Source organism: Channa argus, chromosome 1 (genome assembly GCF_033026475.1).
Source record: "Channa argus isolate prfri chromosome 1, Channa argus male v1.0, whole genome shotgun sequence".
NCBI lineage: Eukaryota > Metazoa > Chordata > Actinopteri > Anabantiformes > Channidae > Channa > Channa argus.
This window is the reverse complement of record NC_090197.1, coordinates 5531689-5549576: the sequence shown is the minus strand read 5'-3', so window position 1 is coordinate 5549576 and position 17888 is coordinate 5531689. Positions and strand designations below refer to the sequence as shown.

Below are 17888 nucleotides of genomic sequence, written 5' to 3'. Positions count from 1 at the left end.
AAATCAAAGGCCGCTTGAAACATACAGAGAAGGTATTGATTATGCCAACAAAATAGTCCGACATTATTCAAAAACAAAACTCCAAGCAAAGTGTCTTGCCTCCACAGTCAAGAAAAGAAACGAAAATATGCCTAAAACTTGAGATCATTAAAAACAAAAATGGCTTTGTTGGATTCAGTACAATGAGACTTTTTTTATTGAAGTTATTGGTTTTAGGTAGCATTCATTGGACTAAGGCCACAAAGAGGGTAAGAAATCAAGTTTCCTACCTCTTTCAGGGCCACCACCCCCACCAGTTTGCCGATACTCGTCACATAAGCATGACTCAGGCCCAGCAGGGAGAACAAGGTGTGAGTCTGTAAAGACAGAAAAAAACGTCATGAGTCAAAATGGGACTACATATCGAACTCTCAGAGCAGGACGGACATCGGTCTGTGAGCGACCTTTGAAGCTTTGCAGGCTTTGAGCTTCACTGTCTGCTACGTCTACACACAACGTCACGGAGAGCGATGAAAGCAAACTGGCTCAAGGCTCCGGGTGAAGCACAGAAAGAAAAATTCATGTTTCCATGCACAATGTATTCTGTATATCAGGGGAGCTTAATACTTCGATGGTAAAGGTAGCGTGGGTAGATCGCATGGAATTAGCAAAGTAGACGTCAGCCCATCATCCGTCCTCACTATTGAAATCTGTCACTTGATTGACGTACAGGGCAGCCAGTGTGACATCTGACTTTGTCTGACACATGGGTCACCGCGCATGCAAGCAACAGCACCCAGTGCTGCAAAACTCTAGCAAGCTAGCGAGCTAGCAAAAAAAAAAAAAGTGTAAAGCTGTATTGTGCAATATGGGTTCATGCAGGTATGCAAGTTACACCAACATATATTGTGCACATAAAGAATTCTCAATATATTCATAAATAAATTTGTGTTTTGTATTTTTTTTAGCAGTTAGATCCATTTTTGACTTACATAAGGTCAAACTTTAGACGAGCTCTTTGTATGCACGGCTCCTCCTCCATCAAAACGCTCCTCTCACAATTCAATAAGCAAACTTTCAGGGACTTACGTTAACAATGAACTTGCACACAGCTCTGTATACACTTATTAGACTAGACACTGCATCTGCAAAAGCTCACGATTGCCTACAGATGTGTCATGATGTGGATATGAGCATGTCACAGTGATCACAGAAAATAAAAAAGGGGGAATCTGAAAGCACTTAACGTGAGGAAGGACACATGCACAGTGCACGACTGGCTGGGGAAATGACAGCAAAACAAATTGTGCTGATAAAATATCGTGAAAGCAGTCAAAACACACAAGCATTAAGTTGGCAGCAAACAGCCACCTTTGAGTGGTTGAATTATGGAGCATGTAGGAGACAAGGGACTAAGCTGATGTAACCTCTCAAGCAGAGGATTACATGGTGAAAGTAAACTAAACACAGCACAACACTAACCTTTCTGGATTGTGGATCAGAACAAAAAAAAAAAAAAAAAAAAAAAAAAAACCTGAAATTCCAATATCAGATCAATCTAGTCAAATGCGTTAGAGCATCAATAGCCGAGTTAACAAGTGATAAAACCTTCATCGCACAATTCCTGCATATAAATGTTTGGGTGTTTATGTAACAAACGCACCTATCAGCTGAGTACTTCGAACATAATTCTGTTCCCCGTCACAAACGTTAAGACCTTTTGTGTCCATCTCTGTTTAATCAGAAAACTACGTGAATAAATCCTTGTCTCCACTAAGTGTTAATGTGCCATTACCCCTCTGTCAAGGTGATCCACATCCCCTGCTGCATGAGCTGTGACAACAGTAAACAACTTAAGGAACTGGATGTAGGAACATCAACAAAAGACTTTAAGCCTGCTTGAGGTGCTGAGCTGCATTTATACGCTCTTTATTCTGCTAGTATAATACGCGAGACAGCAAAACATCTACGGTGAATTTACATTAGGAAATAAAATCAACTGCAGCCCATCCACCGAAGTAATTTCATGCAAATTACAATATAATTCATTATGAATCTCAAGGAAAATGGAAGGTTCTTAGAATATTTCTATGCTTGCTTTAGATTTTTATTTTCCTTTTCAAAATGAAGAAAACAGCTGGTGTTGGAATGAAACTGTTAAACATAGGTAATTGTTTTGAACCCTAGTAAAACCTCCCCCGTCTCTCATTTGGACCTGGGCCCATTGAAGCCATATTTTAAACCCATGGTGACAAATCTCGGCGTGAAAATGGACCCTGATTTTATGCTTTATAAACAAATTAATAATATTGCAAAGAGTGGGTTTCACCAATTGCAACTTTTGTCAAAAGTCTAACTGTTTGTATCCTTCTGTAATTTTCAAACCCTCATACCTGGTTTTATCACTGCACAACCTGCCTCTTGAACGCTACAGCCCGAATACAGTACCTTCACTGGCTTCCGCTCCATTTTGGGGTTCACTTCAAGATTGTATTGTTTATTTTTAAGACTGTATAGTCCATCACCTCAGGTCTACTGATCAGCAGCTCCTAAAGGCCCCTAAGACCAGGCTAAAGAGCAGAGGTGACCATGCTTTTTCAGTCATGGGGCCCAGGTTATGGAATAAACTTCCCCTCCATGTAAGGCAGGAAGTGTTTAAATCACGTCTTAAAACCCATTTTTATTCCCTGGCTCTTAAAACAGACAGAGTTATTTTTCCGTTTAGTTTATATATTGTTTATTTATTGCGTGGCTTTATTGATTTTCCTTAATTGTACAATGTAAAGCACTTTAGTCAACCCAGTTGTCTTTAAATGAGCCATATACCCAAAGCGGATTGGAAGAAAGAGGGAGATAAGTACAAGGTGTTAAAGATCAGATCTACATTGACTCTGACATTCTGTGCACAGACATTACAGATGTCGTCATTTTTTTTCTCACCATGATCAAGTTTTTTTGAGTGGACTGCTGTTTGTTTTTTAATGTGTACTTAGCTAACGGTTCACAAACACATGGAAAACGCATCTATCCTTCAGCCATTACTCTTATTCATTAATGACATATTATAGCTGATAAATACATTGATTATTTGTATGCAAAGAAAACTATTTTATATGTGTCAGGCTCTACTCAATCGCAGGCTGTAAACCTGCTCTAGACCTTTCAAATTACCAACTGACCAAATCACACAGGTTTCTCTACATCCTACAACTTATTTTGCTTTTACTTGGAACTGGGTCTGACTGAAATACATATAAAATTAGCTTTGTCTTGTTTTTGGAGCAAATGCTCTCCCACACGATGTTATGCCTTCAGTCCTGTCTGCTTGGAATGTGATTGCAGTAATGAGGTAAAAGTTCTCAAAATGCTGTTACACTGCAATTTGCCTGCTGACCCCTGTGAGGCCTATTTGTGTTTCTCCACCCACCTTATGTAACGAAGTTCTCTCAACCAGTTGGAAAGGGGAAGGGTCTACCCGTATCTCATCGATTTCCATCGGTTTGTCCATCTCTGCCTCTTCCCACGCTTTGATCTGCAGCAGCAAGTGAGAAGCAATGTCATAGAAGTGAACATACCGGCATTATACTCATTTCTATTCAAATGAACAAGTTCTGCTAGAGGGTGTTGTACTGTCCAATGACTCACAACGATACCGTGAGAATATAATTACTGTCTACTCTGATCGGCCATAACACTGAAACCACAAAACGTAAATGCAACAAAACAGATTGGGTTGTTAAAATGGCACCTGTCGAGGGGTGGGATGCATTAGAAGGGTCAGCTCTTGAACTTGGTATGTTGGAAACAAGAAAATGCAAACATGTAAGGATCTACAGTAAGTGACTTTGACGAGGGTCAGAGCATCACTAAATTGGCAGGTCTTACAGGGTGTTACCAGAATGCATGATGGTAAAATTTTCAATCATCCAGTAGGCCATGGATGCCCCAGGCTGACTGGAATGTGTGGAGAGTGAAGGATAGTCCATACAGTCCAGTCCAACAGAAGAGCTGCTGTAGCATAGACTGCTGGAAAAAAATTTGATGCTGACCACAACCCTCAGTGCCGCGCAGCCAGCTGTGTATAAGCCTACAATTGGCAGGTGAGCGACAGATCTGGGCCATAGAAAAATGCAACAAAGTGACCTGGTCTAAAGACTCATGTTTTTTGGTAAGTTGTTTTGTGAATAGCCCAGGCCATGTTTTTGATTTACCTGGAGACGAGATGGCACTAGCATGGAATATCGCAATAAAGCAAGCTGGAGGATGGTCCGGGTATCAGTGAAAAACCATTCAGAAATGGTTTGAGGAATGTGATACAGTTCAAGTTGTTGACGTAACATACAAGCTTTGCAGATCTCAATCTGGTTGAGCATCTGCTGGATGTACTGGTGGAAAAAAGTTAGATGAAGATCCCACTTTGAAGCTAACAGGATTTAAAGAATGTGCTGCTGACCTCTCAGTGCCAAATGCAAGTGTAAACCATCAGAGGTCCTGTGTAGTCCATGCCTCAACCAGTCAGAGCTGTGTTGGCAGCATGGCATAAGGCAAATATATTACCAGTTGAGTAAATAACCACAACACTGAGCAGCATGTTGGTGCAAAACTGATGGTAAGTGTTTATATAGTCTGTGTGTGGCTGCACGAGATAGATGATCATGAGCTACCACCGAGGAGAGTTTTGCAGCTGCGAAAAACCTTGAAACGCTGTGTTCTGTCCTTGCATGTCATCAGTTCTCCCTGAGAGATTCAGGGTGTCTGACACCTTTTAGCCTTACTATGGATTTTACCTACAAGTCTTAGCCTGCTGTGACACGGCAACAGTCCTGTAGGATTTCCAGGGTGACGTTATGGGGCATTTTGGAACAGTGCCAGAAAGGGTAAAGAGAAAGCTACAGACAGAATAGGAGGATGCAATTTGGGTTGTGGGTCTTTTAAAATTCTGTCTGTGTTCACACTGCAGTTGAAAAGTGCCCCAATTCTGAATCCTCTCCTCTAAAGTGGCACAGATCTCTAAAGCCTGTGACCTACATGTGCCATAGATTTAAATGTCGCTATTGATATTTGGCAGCTTTGACTTCATACCAAGAAAACATCAGAGTATTATTTGGGACTTCTTTACACTTCTGGTGCTATGCTTCCCTTAATAGTGAGAAGGAGTTTATGTAATGAATGTTAGCGGAGACATAGCAACTTAAAACTTAGCCAAAATGGGCTTAAAATAACTGCAGTATTGCCTCTGTCTCCCTGCACCTACTTGAAACACCTAGAGAGGTCTGCTTTCCAATCCAATAAAACAGAGATAAGTTAAAAAATTAGATGCCTGAGACTCAATTCCGACTCAAAGCTTAGTAACCCAGATTTGCAAGTGTCCAATTACAATACTGTAAATGACTAACCTACAGTTCTACAGAAAAATCCATCATTACTGTACCTCTTCTGGCATCATCGTGTCTGACAGGGGTGGGGGACAAGGCTCCTGGAGGACAAAAAAAAAAAAGGGGGATGATATGTTAGTAATTGATTCGACATATATATATATAAAAAGAAAATAGAAAAAAAAACACACACACAGAAGTAAGTGATTGTCTAACTGCCGTGAGAAGTACTACACTTATACACATCGTTTTGTAATCAGTTTGTAGTTTCTTCCATGCACAGTTCTTTTAGGGCACAGCCAGCAGCTTTGTGAGTGGGTGAAATCCAGGCCAACACATGCTGAGACCTATTTTGTGAAACAAAACGCCCCGTCTAGGCAGGGCTTCTTCTTCTTCTGACCTTGAAGCGACAATAAATACCGTCACCTTGTTCAGTCAACATTACTTCTATGAGATTTCTGTGTCCAACCACAGCCCGGAAGGTTTGTCAGGCAGATACACGCTCACACACAAATGTAAAGGTTGACATTTTTCAAAGTTCTCTTGCTATTTTTATCTCACCTGCACAAATCTTTTTTCCCCCAGTTATTGTTTATCGTTGCAACAGCTGCAATTATACTAATGCAAGAATTGACAAGATGCACCATTGCACCAGCCAAATATATTCTAAAGGTCAGTGTTTGGTTACCTGCCATCAGGGACTGTAACGTAGACAAAAACCTGATTCACCCATGGCTTTACTGCCAGTTGCCATTTCCCACTGTGTGGCTATTTGATATTCAGGGCTGTGGAATTATGGCTCCTTGCTGTAAAAACAATCCCCAAGCAGCAACAGGACAGAATCCAAAAAGATAATGGAGAATCATACTGGTAATTCACAAGCCACAGCAGTGGGCACAACAGAAATCAAATTCTAATCTCGCAAACTCACAAGCATATGTTCACTTTCCAACACGGTTTTCGTTCGTGCTCTTATAAACCGATAACATGTGTAGCTTTCCCTGTGAGCCAGGCTCACAGCTGAGCGGAATAATAATGCTACCTCCAGTATCTGGCTCTCCTCTTTGAGAGCAGGTTGAAAGAATAATGCTCTAGCTCAGGGAGTGCGTCTGAGGACAAGAAAGAAGCTGTGTATTCATGCGCCTCTGTCAATCAGATACGTTTTTTTGCATGAATAAAAATCATAACCGTAATGACAAATTCCTGCAATAAATAATGTACAAATATTCATGTTGTGTGGGACAGTGGCTTTGGTATGGCCTTGCAGAAAGGATTAATTGTTCACAGCTCAAGGGAAAATTGCTTGGCTACTCAGTACATTCCTGACATTCTCTAATTACCCGAAATGAGGAAAATGCACAATGCCAGATATACCAAGAAATAAAACATACAAACTTAATGACGCACAAAGGTTGCATGGCACACACAGCAGAGCTGTAAAGACATGCATCAGAACATATAGGGATGAACGGACGTTAAGAAGAAGTGCACACATACACACTCACCTGTGACGGCCCCTCTGTCTGCGTGTTCTTGGAGGTGAAGAGATTCCGGAGTGTCTTCCTTACAGACTGCAGAGGACCTTTCTCTGAGTAAGCGAGACAGAGGAAAAGTCATATGCACTGGGTAAACGTCAATTAAACACACGCATTAAGTTTTTTGGAGAGAATAAGCCCAACTGCAAACGGAGATTTCAGGAGACAGATTCAACCCAGGAAACGCATGCTTCCTGTTGCCTGGATACACTGAGAGACCTGTTGTGTATAACGGGCTGCTGAGGGATTTACTTTGTCACAAGAATCTTGCAGTGAACATGCTACTGTTACTCATTCCGGTTAGCGTTGCAAAGTAATAATTCCAAACTTTTGACATCTGCTGAGGGCAGAGACAAGCATGCAAGTCCATGTTTAGTACACGGTGTGAAAAATGTGACAAATTATCAAAACTGGTGGTTTTGAAAAACTGTTTCATTTGTGAACTAACTGGTTAAATTGTTTGTTTAGTGCTGTGCAGGCAGTGGGCACTTGGAATTGTCTCATTGCCGTATGACAGTGAACCAAAACACTAAAGTTGTGGGCCAGACAGCTATGGAAACTACTAAAATGTTTAATGTCCATAAAGCTGAGGGCAGGTGATCACATTGTTTATGTAATGGGGTGGTTTTATTAAAATACTAAAATAATAAAATTCAGTGTAATCCACATTTAGCATTTGTATTTTTCTACGTTTCTTAGTGTTTTCATGCTCTAAAACTTCTGCTGGGACAATGCAGATCATTAAAAATGTGTATTCTTTCATCTACATCTAAGTGCAAATTCACCATGGCCATTGGGCCTATGCTAAATGAATAATAAGACTTATTAAAATTGTGACTCACTCATTAAAATGCTGTTCACTAGGGGCAATTGTCAAAAACTCCACAGGATAAAATGAAGTCACCTGTCAAATGTGAAAAAATATCAGAAAATAAGCTAAAAATGTGTGTCTGGTTGTTTGGTTTAACCCAAGTATGTTTGAACTGGCAAAAACTGCTGCTACTCTACAGGTTGCTAAACACCACATTCTTCCTTATGATTAGATAAATTCCTTCCGCTCGTCCTTTCATACTTTATAAGCACCATCGAGACGCGTTAGTGTCCTTTTTAGCACTGATGTACTTAACACATATGAGAACCCGGTGAGCTCCATACAGCATCTGTGCTCTGACTAAATGCTTAGTCATATCAGCTGACATATTTTTGAAGAGCAGCAGGGGACACATAAAATACAAACCATGTTACTTTGCTCTAGTGAGCAAAACATTTCTAAAGATGCTAATATTACTCTGAGAAGACCTGCCTCGCTTCGGTGCCACTGGAACATTAGCCCGGCACTTCAACAGAAAACTTGATTTGAAGGTTTACAAACAGGCAGTGCAAAGACAGCTGCAGCGAGTAATGGTTTTGTCTATTGTTGACCAGGAGAATGTGACAGAAACGGGAGAAACTAACTAAAAATATACTTGAAAATATCATTTGAGCTCACCGGGAACTGGAGCAGTATGGTTTGAAGATGGCTCCTGAGATTTTGGAGGAGGCAGGGGGCCGTTCCTCTCCTCCTGCACTGGAGTACCCTGCTGACAACAAGTAGATGTGCTATAAATCCTTATTAATAAACAGCTTCCAGAAACAAATAGTAATGTGTTTTTAATCAGATGATAATAGGATGTGTAAATGAGTCATGCATTGTTTCAAGTGAAATTAAAATTATGGTGCTTTATAATATAAAGTCATGTAATGTTAAAACTGAGACAGATTTCTAGTTATATTATACATTTAGTAAAATAACACACCAGCAGTTAAACAATAGCAATAATTGTAATCCATCCTCTACTGCTTTAAGAGGCTCCATAGAGGAAAAACACTAATGACTTCAAATGGATGCAAATTAGAACTCCACCTTTTCTACGTCATTCTCTTCCTCCTCATCTACGAAGGCAAAGGACTCCCAGCTGTGTCTCTGAGACTGCTCCTGTAGGCTCCGACCCTGAATCCCAATCCAAGAAAACAGAACGAGCTGTTCAGATTTAACCTGAATTCACTGTGAATTTGTCTGATTGTTTGATTTCGCTGGGGCAGGTACAAACGTAAAAAGGCACAACACTAACATATACCGTGGGGTCATCGGGTCAAATGTCCTACCTCATGAAACACTTTTTATTTACTCCTGATTTTGGAGTTTTTTTCCATTAAATCTGAATGACAGATCCTATGTCCATGTATGCCATTTAAACAAATATGGCTTGTATATTTATTTTTCTTGTCTGGCTTCGTGTCTCTTCAAACAAAGGAAAGACGAAAGCTAAAAACAAGCAGTTTAATTAACCAATATAATACATTTTTTGGTCCTTTCATCTTATCCCGTGAGTTCAGGGTCGCCACAGCGGATCATTGTCCGCATGTTGATTTGGCACAGTTTTTACACCGGACGCTTCCTGACGCAACCCTCCCCAATTTCTACCTTGGGACCGGCACTGCACAGCAGGGGATGGGGATGGGCTGTTGGGGGTTCAGTGTCTTGCCCAGGGACACTTCGACGTGTGGTTGGAAAAGCGGAACCTCCGACCCTATGGTCAGTAGGCACCACTCTATATAATTACCATGTAAATTAAACAAATCAACCAGTCAAACCTCAATCTTAACAGCTTTTCCATAAACTCTTAAATTTATTTCTATATTGTGAAGCTAAATTACACTTTGTCAAGTAAATAATAGGGTGGACTTGCTGTATGTGCATAGAGTCCTTGGCTAAGTCGGTAAACAACAGCTGACAATTCAACAGCCTTCGACTGTCCTCACCTGCATCAGGAGCCTTCTCTCTGGTGACAACCACCAGTCACAGAGAGCCAGAAGCTCCAACCTGTCAACGCTGCCCAACAGGATCATTGAGTCTGGAAACAAGAGGAAGTAGTAGGTCTAAGTCTAAGATATCAGCAATATTAATCTTATTACTTTAGGTAATATTATCATGATTTCTTTTAATTTCTTTCTATTTTGCTTAACAGCATTTATTAGGATAAGATACCCTGTTCGTTCTTTTACCTTTTGAGTCAACCAGTGGAATTGATTTGAGTGAGGATGAGTCCAGCAGAAGTTTGACTTCTCTGTAGGTGGACTGAGATGATATAAACTTCACCTCCCTCACCATGATGTCTTCAACAAAGATGTTGTATTGGCTGTGGGAGAGAAACACACAGGTAGTCTGAAACTACCTATAAAAACTTTAGACATGATCTATTAGTTTGAACGTAATATTGACTTAATTTCTAATTAGTTACATTTCAGAACAATGATCCTTACTTATTATAATTTGTTTGCAGAGTTACAGAGTCACAAGATGTATTTTTTGTGTCAAATCCCTTTTTTACATCGAACTGAGGCTTCAAAGATGCAAAAGCAATACAAGAAAGGCAACTCTAAAAGATTTAATCTGCAGGGACATAGCAGTGGAGGACACTGTCATTCCCCCACACAGAAACCTCTAAAGTGTGAAATTAGTACTAACCTCATGTGTCCAAAGCCAAGCTCTGGCAGGTATGGCAGCTTCTTGACCTGGATGATGGAGTCGTATAGGGAGGGCTGCAGACCCTGGGCTACCATGTTGGCCAGAATTACTGCCACCATCATGGGCAGGATGTGGGAGATCTGGCCTGTCAGCTCAAAGCAGATAACAGCTGTGGACACCGTGTGAGTCACTGCCCCTGTCAGCGCAGCCGCTCCTTTCAGAAAGTAGGTTTCCAATCACATGTAGCACTAATTTCAACAGAGTCTTAAGAAAGTCAGCAAAAGAAAATGCATATGAATGCACAGTCACATAGCAGTAAACTAATGCGCAAGAAGAAGACACAAAAGAGTGTTTCCAATTTTATAGCACAAGGAGCAGGCATAAAAGATGATGAATGGCAAGTGTAGGAAAACAATGGACTGTGTGTTAGGAGGGCAAGGGATATTAGTAAAAAGAAGCCCAAAAAAGGGGGAGGAAGGAATAGAAGGTGAGAAAGGATGAGGAACAGCAACGAAGTGAAAAGAAGGTTGAGACAGATGGAAAGTGGAGGAAAACAGAGAACAAAACAAAAAACATTTGGAAGCAGGAGGAAGTAATTGAAGCAATAGACAAGAGGAAGGATGGTTATGGGTAAACAGTAAAATGCAAGGAAAGGGAAATCAGGAGATCATTGGAAGGAGAATACAAATAAATAAAAGACACTGGATAGAAATTTTGAAAAAGGAGAAATCAGGAGAGAATTAATAAAAGGGGAGGGGAGGTTGAAAGCAGTGACAGGAAGAAAAGGAAAGGGTTCTAAAGCAAAACTAGATTATTGTGAAGGATGAGCATAAATAGACAGATGGACAAAGAACATTTCTAAGAAGGGAAGAAGAGGTAGAAAAGAGGTAGATGAAGAATTGGCTTTCTAGGTTTAGGAATCTAAGAAAGGCCACGTTTCTGGGTCAGTGGCTGAGGTGAGGACAGCAGATAGAACCCACACTGACATTCAACTGTCAGAGGCAAACACCCACATGCTCTGATGGAAAGGAGAAATAAGAGGAGGAGGGAGAGAATGACAAAGGCAGGGAGATAAGGATTAGGTGAGGAGGAGCGTACAGGAGGAGAGGTTGACAACTAGAGGGCCAAAGAGGCCGACTGGAGGGGTGGAGGAGAAGCTGGAGGAGAAGAAATGACAGGAGAGAAGGAGGAGGCCATCTTGACCGGTCCTGAGGGTGCAGGAGCGTGACACTTAAGGAGGACAAAGGGGAGGACACAGGGGAAGGGAAGACAATTTGACACTCAAGCTTTATGATATAGGTTCTAAAATATACGACACTAGTTCGAATGTGAACAATTTAATTAGCATTTTATTTATTAACAGCATGTGACTGTGTCAGGTGGTTGCTGATTATTAATATTACACCCTGCATGTTGGCCTTTCCCAATCAATAACTAGTCATATGTTGAGCTTGGAGGAAAAGGAAGTAAAGCTGCAGCGATACTGCGAAGTGAGTACTTAGAGGGGGAAATGCTAAGAGGACAAAAGTGACACTAACCAATGACTGCGTACCCTCCAGGGATGATGCGATAAAGGATGCCATCAAACACAATCCCATGAGGAAACAGAGTGGCCATGACCTCCCCAACCAGCCTGCCAAATGCGGCTCCTAGAAAGAGGAGAGAGAAGCAAAAGGTTACCTTTCAAACTCCTGCTTCAGCTTGAAATAATACAAAAAGAGGCATTTAGCTGTCAATAATTTGTAACCCGCGTCGTACTCTAAAGTGCATTTTTGAATAGAGCAAAAGGACCTCAGCAATGCCTACAGTGACGAGATAGTGGAAAGGTGGTTTAAAAAAATAAAAAAAGTATTTGTACAGAAATGTATTTAGGTTGACACTGTTTTTGCCAGTGTCACTAAAAAATTCAAAGAAAACCAAAGCGCTCAAAAATGGCGATTTTGGAGCTTTCATTTAGCAGGATGCCCTTAGAATGGGTTCATTCAAAGAGTTTGTAATAATACTGTACGAAACTTCAGAAACACACAACTACGATGTGACCCACCATCTCTGGGGCCTGATGCATTCATCTGAAGATGTTTACGACTGGTAGTGCGGAATATTTTAAAGGGAAGCACTGGCACTGGTTCATGGGATGAACTGAAAATTACTGCAAATAGACACAGATTCCTAAAATGTCGGTAGAAATATTGAGAAACTGATATCTAATATGAAACTTAATTAACACCCTTGGACACATAAAATCATGAAATATCTACAGGACGAAAAACAACATTTCATAACTGATGTTTAAGCAGTATAATTTATGTATTACTCTACAGGACATAATGATTTCCGCTGCCAATAATAGAACCTATTTATCTTCAGAGCACTGACAAGAATGAGTCGAAACACTACTGAAAACAGATGAGACTGGTGGACTAATATTACACGACAAGTCATTTTTAAGATCTTTAAACGTGACACAAATAAACCATGTGAAAATTAGCAAAAAATAACAGTAATCCAAATTAAATGCACCACAAATATTCGCATCTAACGCGCCTGAAATATTTGAGCACAGGTTCAAAAAATTCACGTCCCAAAAAATGGACCTGACATCACACAATGACGACCTAATGCTGACCGTGCCTAAGGGAAGAATGGGTGAGTGAGTTTTCACTGGCTGGTTCAGGATATGAAGCTAGTTGTCAAACCTACTTGTGGATGTGTGTTGGAAATTTTAAGTAGTTTTTGCTGCTGACACTGCAGAGGCGCTGCTCTTACTACTAAAGTTTGAAGAAATTGGCCTGGGAGCAAAAAAATTAAAAAAAAAAATAAAAAATGGCTTTTTCATAAAACAAAATTCATCATTAATGTGAAAAGGCTCTGAGAGGTTATTGATTTCATGAAAAGTGCATAGATGTGGGAGAAAATGGCTTGGGAAACTTGCCTCTGGTGCTTAAAGACCTTTTATATTAATCAAAGCTTTTGGAGAAGTTGTGGAAGGTCACGGGTGTTTTTTGCTTACCCAATATAAAAACAGGCATGAAGGCTCCAGATGGAACGGGCATGGTGGTTGCCACCGCAGACATCCAGAACTGCAGGACAAGATACAAGCCGCTATTCAGAAAAAGAGACTTCGTGTCGTTGTGTTCTTTGAGCACAATAGCAGCGCAGCCTCGAATCAAACACCAGTAGACAGCTTGGGCTATTACATTGTCTGCTATTCTTGTGTACCCCATCTTCATCCCTTTCCATTTGCCAGCAACACCAGTCATACAGTCATTCTCATTTCAATTGTATCCATACTCCACTTCACAAAGTTAAAACATCTGAACCACTTCCTTTTCCTGGTGTCCTGAACATAGTATGGTCGAACTGCTCACTAACACACCAGCTATTTTTCTCTTTTTCATTTATTACTGTCATCAATATCTCTTTTGTTACTACAGGTCATCGCCCCACCACCAATTACATTGCTTACTAGATGTTGTGTTGCATAGCAACAAGAGGGATGTAAAGTCCTTGTGCCCTTTTGAGATCTCGACTCTGTGTCTGCATTTAAATAAGGAAATAAATAAATTTGATCAAGGCTTGACGAGGTGAAGAAGTGGAGAATCTGAAAACCGCGTGTCTCTGGGGGCGGGGGCTCCCCAATCACCCTTGGGCGTTGGTGAGCAAGGCACTTAATCAACAGCTGCTGCTGGGAGGCTGTTGATTGAGGATGGTGCTGGAGCTGTGCTGGGTGGCTTGCAGATATAGGCACAATTGTGTGGGACTAAAAGGGTAAAAAAAAAAAAATTAAGGCACATGTATAAAATCTCCTGCAGAGGAAATTAAAGCAAAATGTCACTTTAATTGTTTGTCTCCAAACAGCTTCCGCATTCATCAGGAGTAACTTCAAAATAGCTCACCTAATTACAGGGTTTGTTGTTGGCTGTAAAGAGCTCAAAAGCAATAACAATTACCTTTCACAAGCTCTTAGTTCTGCTGAGTGTGTTTCACCAGGATCCCTTCACAAGCTGAGCTTTTTCACTTTGATTTGGAAGGAACATTTAACAGTCCAGATTACCATTCTACACATCGTTTGTCATCATTGATCGAGAACTTAATCACTGTGGTACAAGACAAAAACTCATTAGTACGTCCCTCATGGGATGGAAGGGTATCCTGATGACAGAGAGGACTGCGTCCTCTCTTTTTAATCCTGACAGTCAAACACTATCATGCAGATTCACACAGCCCACAACCGACACAAGCGTTCAGCACACACTGCTGCATCGGTGTCACAAATCCAGAGACAGATGGGAGTTGAAACACTGAGCGTTCGCTCCACTGTTTGATGAAGAACAATTTGGAGACAGAGTGTGAAGTGGCACAGCGAAGGGTGTGATTTCTAAAAATAAACCCTGGGTTTGAGTTTTGCAAAACTGCTTCTAGATTTAAAGTGAACTGCATGTTTGTAAAGATCCTTAAATACAGCATGTCAAATTGAATGCTTTATTACAATGCACCTAAAAGAAAAAGACTAGCTGAATCGTGTGTAGGACAAAAGGAAAAGAAACAGACACGGAGCTGAATGAACACAGTTGGGAAGCAGATCCAGATTCAGTGTGTTCGAGTGTCAGACAGACCGACAGCAGGAGAAAGTGACAGAAGAGCAGATAAAGAGTGTGTGTGTGTGTGTGTAACTTTTACCACCCATCTGCTCTCAGTTTAGGTTGACTTTGGTTTTCACTACAGGGAGCCAATCTGATCTACTGAGGAGCACCATGACATAACTAATGTAGTGTACGCCGCCGCATAAACAGGATTTAATAAACTGTTGATAGGATTATTCATGGCATTTCTGCCTAATTTGATTCAAACAGTGCATAAAAACAGGCTGAAGTTAAAAGTCAAATGGATTTTTTTAAGGAGTACAGAGGTGAACTAATGATAATCGTTTTTGGAATCTGTGCAGATCTTTATAAACTGGCAGTACACTTAGGAAAATTTCAAATTCCAAAAAGGTGGCCAATCAGATGTCTTTGTTGTGGGTTTTAAGTAGACTGAGGGGCAAACATAGGTATAAAGAGAACTATGTGTTACAGTTCCTCACTTTTTTACCATTATCTGCTCTTGAGAAGCTTCAGACTTGACCAAACAGGAAGCTACAGCATGGTGCAGTTTTCTGTACCAGCCACCAAATTGGATGGAGGTCATTGTTAAAACAGACATAAATCACTTGAAAGTGGAACCCCAGGTCACTCAGGTATTCCAAATGGGGAGGGGGGGGGGCAGACTGGAAAAACAAAAACAGTATGAAATCAAATCAAAGTTTATTTATATAGCGCGTTGACCAAAAGGCTTTACAGTAAAAAATACGAGTTTTAAGATGCATAAAATGCAGAAACGTAATTAAACACAATAATCTACAGAACCACAGATAAATGCTTGAAGGTGGAATAGGACATAAAAATCGAACAACCAAATTTATAACTAATACATCGATAAAAAAATTGGGCTACCCAGTCTAAATACAAAACGTACCATTAAAATACTGTATAACAGCAGAGACACACACCAAAAACCTAAACAGATGAATCTGCGTCTTTTCCTTTGGGCTGTTCCATTACAGGGGTCGCCACAGTGAATCATGTGCCTCCATCTAACCCTGTCCTCTGAAAAACCTAAATAGATGAATAAATGTGGTGTCTTACTGCTCCAATAAATGAAACACCTTCTTAAAAAGGTTTTATTTAAAAGGCAATAAATCTTGGGCCAGACGCAGTGGGAATGGAAGACTGTGCCACAACAGAGAAAGCATGGTCACCCCATCTCTTGTATCTGGTGTGTGAGGGACTCTGCTCCTGTAAGCGCAATGATCTAGATTGCCCAGGTGGCTTTAGGAGGTCGGGTAAATAAGGTGGAGCAAGACCTTTCAGTGCCTTAAAGACAAAAGTTAAAATCTTAAAATGGATCCTGAATTTGACTGGTTGCCAATGGGGAGAAGATAAAACCATGATATGTTCATGCTTTGGAGTCTTAGTTAGAAGCTGCAGACACGCTAATGATGATTTGGAAAGTCAGCTATGTAATGTATTACAGTATAAATGCTGTGAGGCTAAAATATGGTGAGGATTCACTTTGCTGCTAACATAGCTTTGTTCAGTCACGACTAAAGTCGGGCAGATACCTTTAATTTGGTGGTTATTCTATTTCTAGAGTAGTTGTTATTATTAGCTACTTCATTATAGCTTCTTATTAACTGAAGGCACAACGTGCTTCTATAGTGTTCTTTCCATTTCGATCACTCCAGGTTTTGGTTCAGATGCAACTGATCCAGTCTTAGTGTAAAATTCTCTACTCTGACATTAGCTGGATTCTTATGACACTCAACCAGGAGCAATGTCTGCACTTCAGAATGGTCTTTAAAAGTGGCCTCAGACGTTACAAGACCATGCAATGATCGCAGGTTATGCATCTTTAGCATGAGTACAGCTATTTTATGGCATTAAACTTTTAATTATATTAATCTATAATATTTGTAAAAGCTCTCTAAAGTCTTTTAAAACATCATTACACTGCACGATTGATCTGAATCTGTTTCCTATTGAAGATTCACCTTCACAAATATGATAAATTCTACTTATCAGGATTCTCCTTCATGTATGCAGCTTGTGATTTATTTATCAAAGTTTATTAGAATTGTTTATGGTGTGGTATTAATCATTTGTCCATTTCTGTGAAGTTTTTCTTTACAGTTTTCAGATAACATTTTGCTGATTCACAGTCAACCCAGCACCTATACCAAATTTACGCACATGACTCTGTTCATAAAATATTTATGTAAACAACTGAGAAGACCGTGAGAATGCTAAATCTCAAGAATGTGTGTGTAGCTGCTTTACAGAAAACACAAGCCAGTTCTGTGTAGAGGAAAAACAAAGGACAAAGGCGCGCGCGCGCACACACACACACACACACACACACACACACACACGCGCGCGTCCTTGTCAACAAAAAACAACATGAGTGACCTGCAACAAATGCCTCTAATGAGGAAGAGGAGGAGGATGATAATACAGGTGGAGTCAAGCATGCACACACACTCTGACAGGTGCACACAGATTTACAAACATGCAAATACACCAACCAAGTAAACACTGTTACACAAAAACAATGACAAACACTGACCTGTACAGAAACACGTGTCCAATCCTGCAAATGCCCAACATACAAACCTTCATGATGAAGAAGAGCAGCAGGATGACAAACACGCTGACATCCGGGTGCAGCCAAGCAGCAGAGCGGCCCAGGCCAACCGGAAGAGGCGATCCCGAAATCTTCGTCCAGGTAAAGTTATCGAACAGAGAGTTGATACACTCCCTGGGCATCAGCTGGAGAACAGTAATGAAAAAGTAAATGAGGAGAGAGTAAATTAAATTAACAGTAAAGGAGAAAGGGTGCAAGGAATGACAACAGTAAGAGAATTAAAGAAGGAGGAAGTGATGAAGTAAGAGGGTG

At 40.6% G+C, this 17888-nt stretch overlaps 1 protein-coding gene across 4 annotated transcripts in view; it reads right to left on the bottom strand.

Annotated features, from left to right (window-relative positions):
• The window catches only part of LOC137137169 (chloride channel protein 1-like), a 35521-nt gene that overhangs the window by 2635 nt on the left and 14998 nt on the right, over nt 1-17888 (bottom strand). For 3 of the 4 annotated variants that reach the window (XM_067523141.1, XM_067523225.1, XM_067523315.1), the window contains 12 exons: nt 17606-17761; nt 13408-13477; nt 11936-12046; nt 10398-10611; nt 9935-10068; nt 9692-9783; nt 8793-8879; nt 8379-8466; nt 6860-6942; nt 5411-5455; nt 3407-3511; nt 270-356 (listed from right to left, as the gene is read on the bottom strand). In XM_067523141.1, coding sequence (XP_067379242.1) covers nt 270-356; nt 3407-3511; nt 5411-5455; nt 6860-6942; nt 8379-8466; nt 8793-8879; nt 9692-9783; nt 9935-10068; nt 10398-10611; nt 11936-12046; nt 13408-13477; nt 17606-17761 — 1272 coding nt within the window. Of the gene's footprint in view, nt 1-269; nt 357-3406; nt 3512-5410; nt 5456-6859; nt 6943-8378; nt 8489-8792; nt 8880-9691; nt 9784-9934; nt 10069-10397; nt 10612-11935; nt 12047-13407; nt 13478-17605; nt 17762-17888 lie in introns of those variants that run through there. The other variant, XR_010915695.1, reaches the window with a different exon arrangement.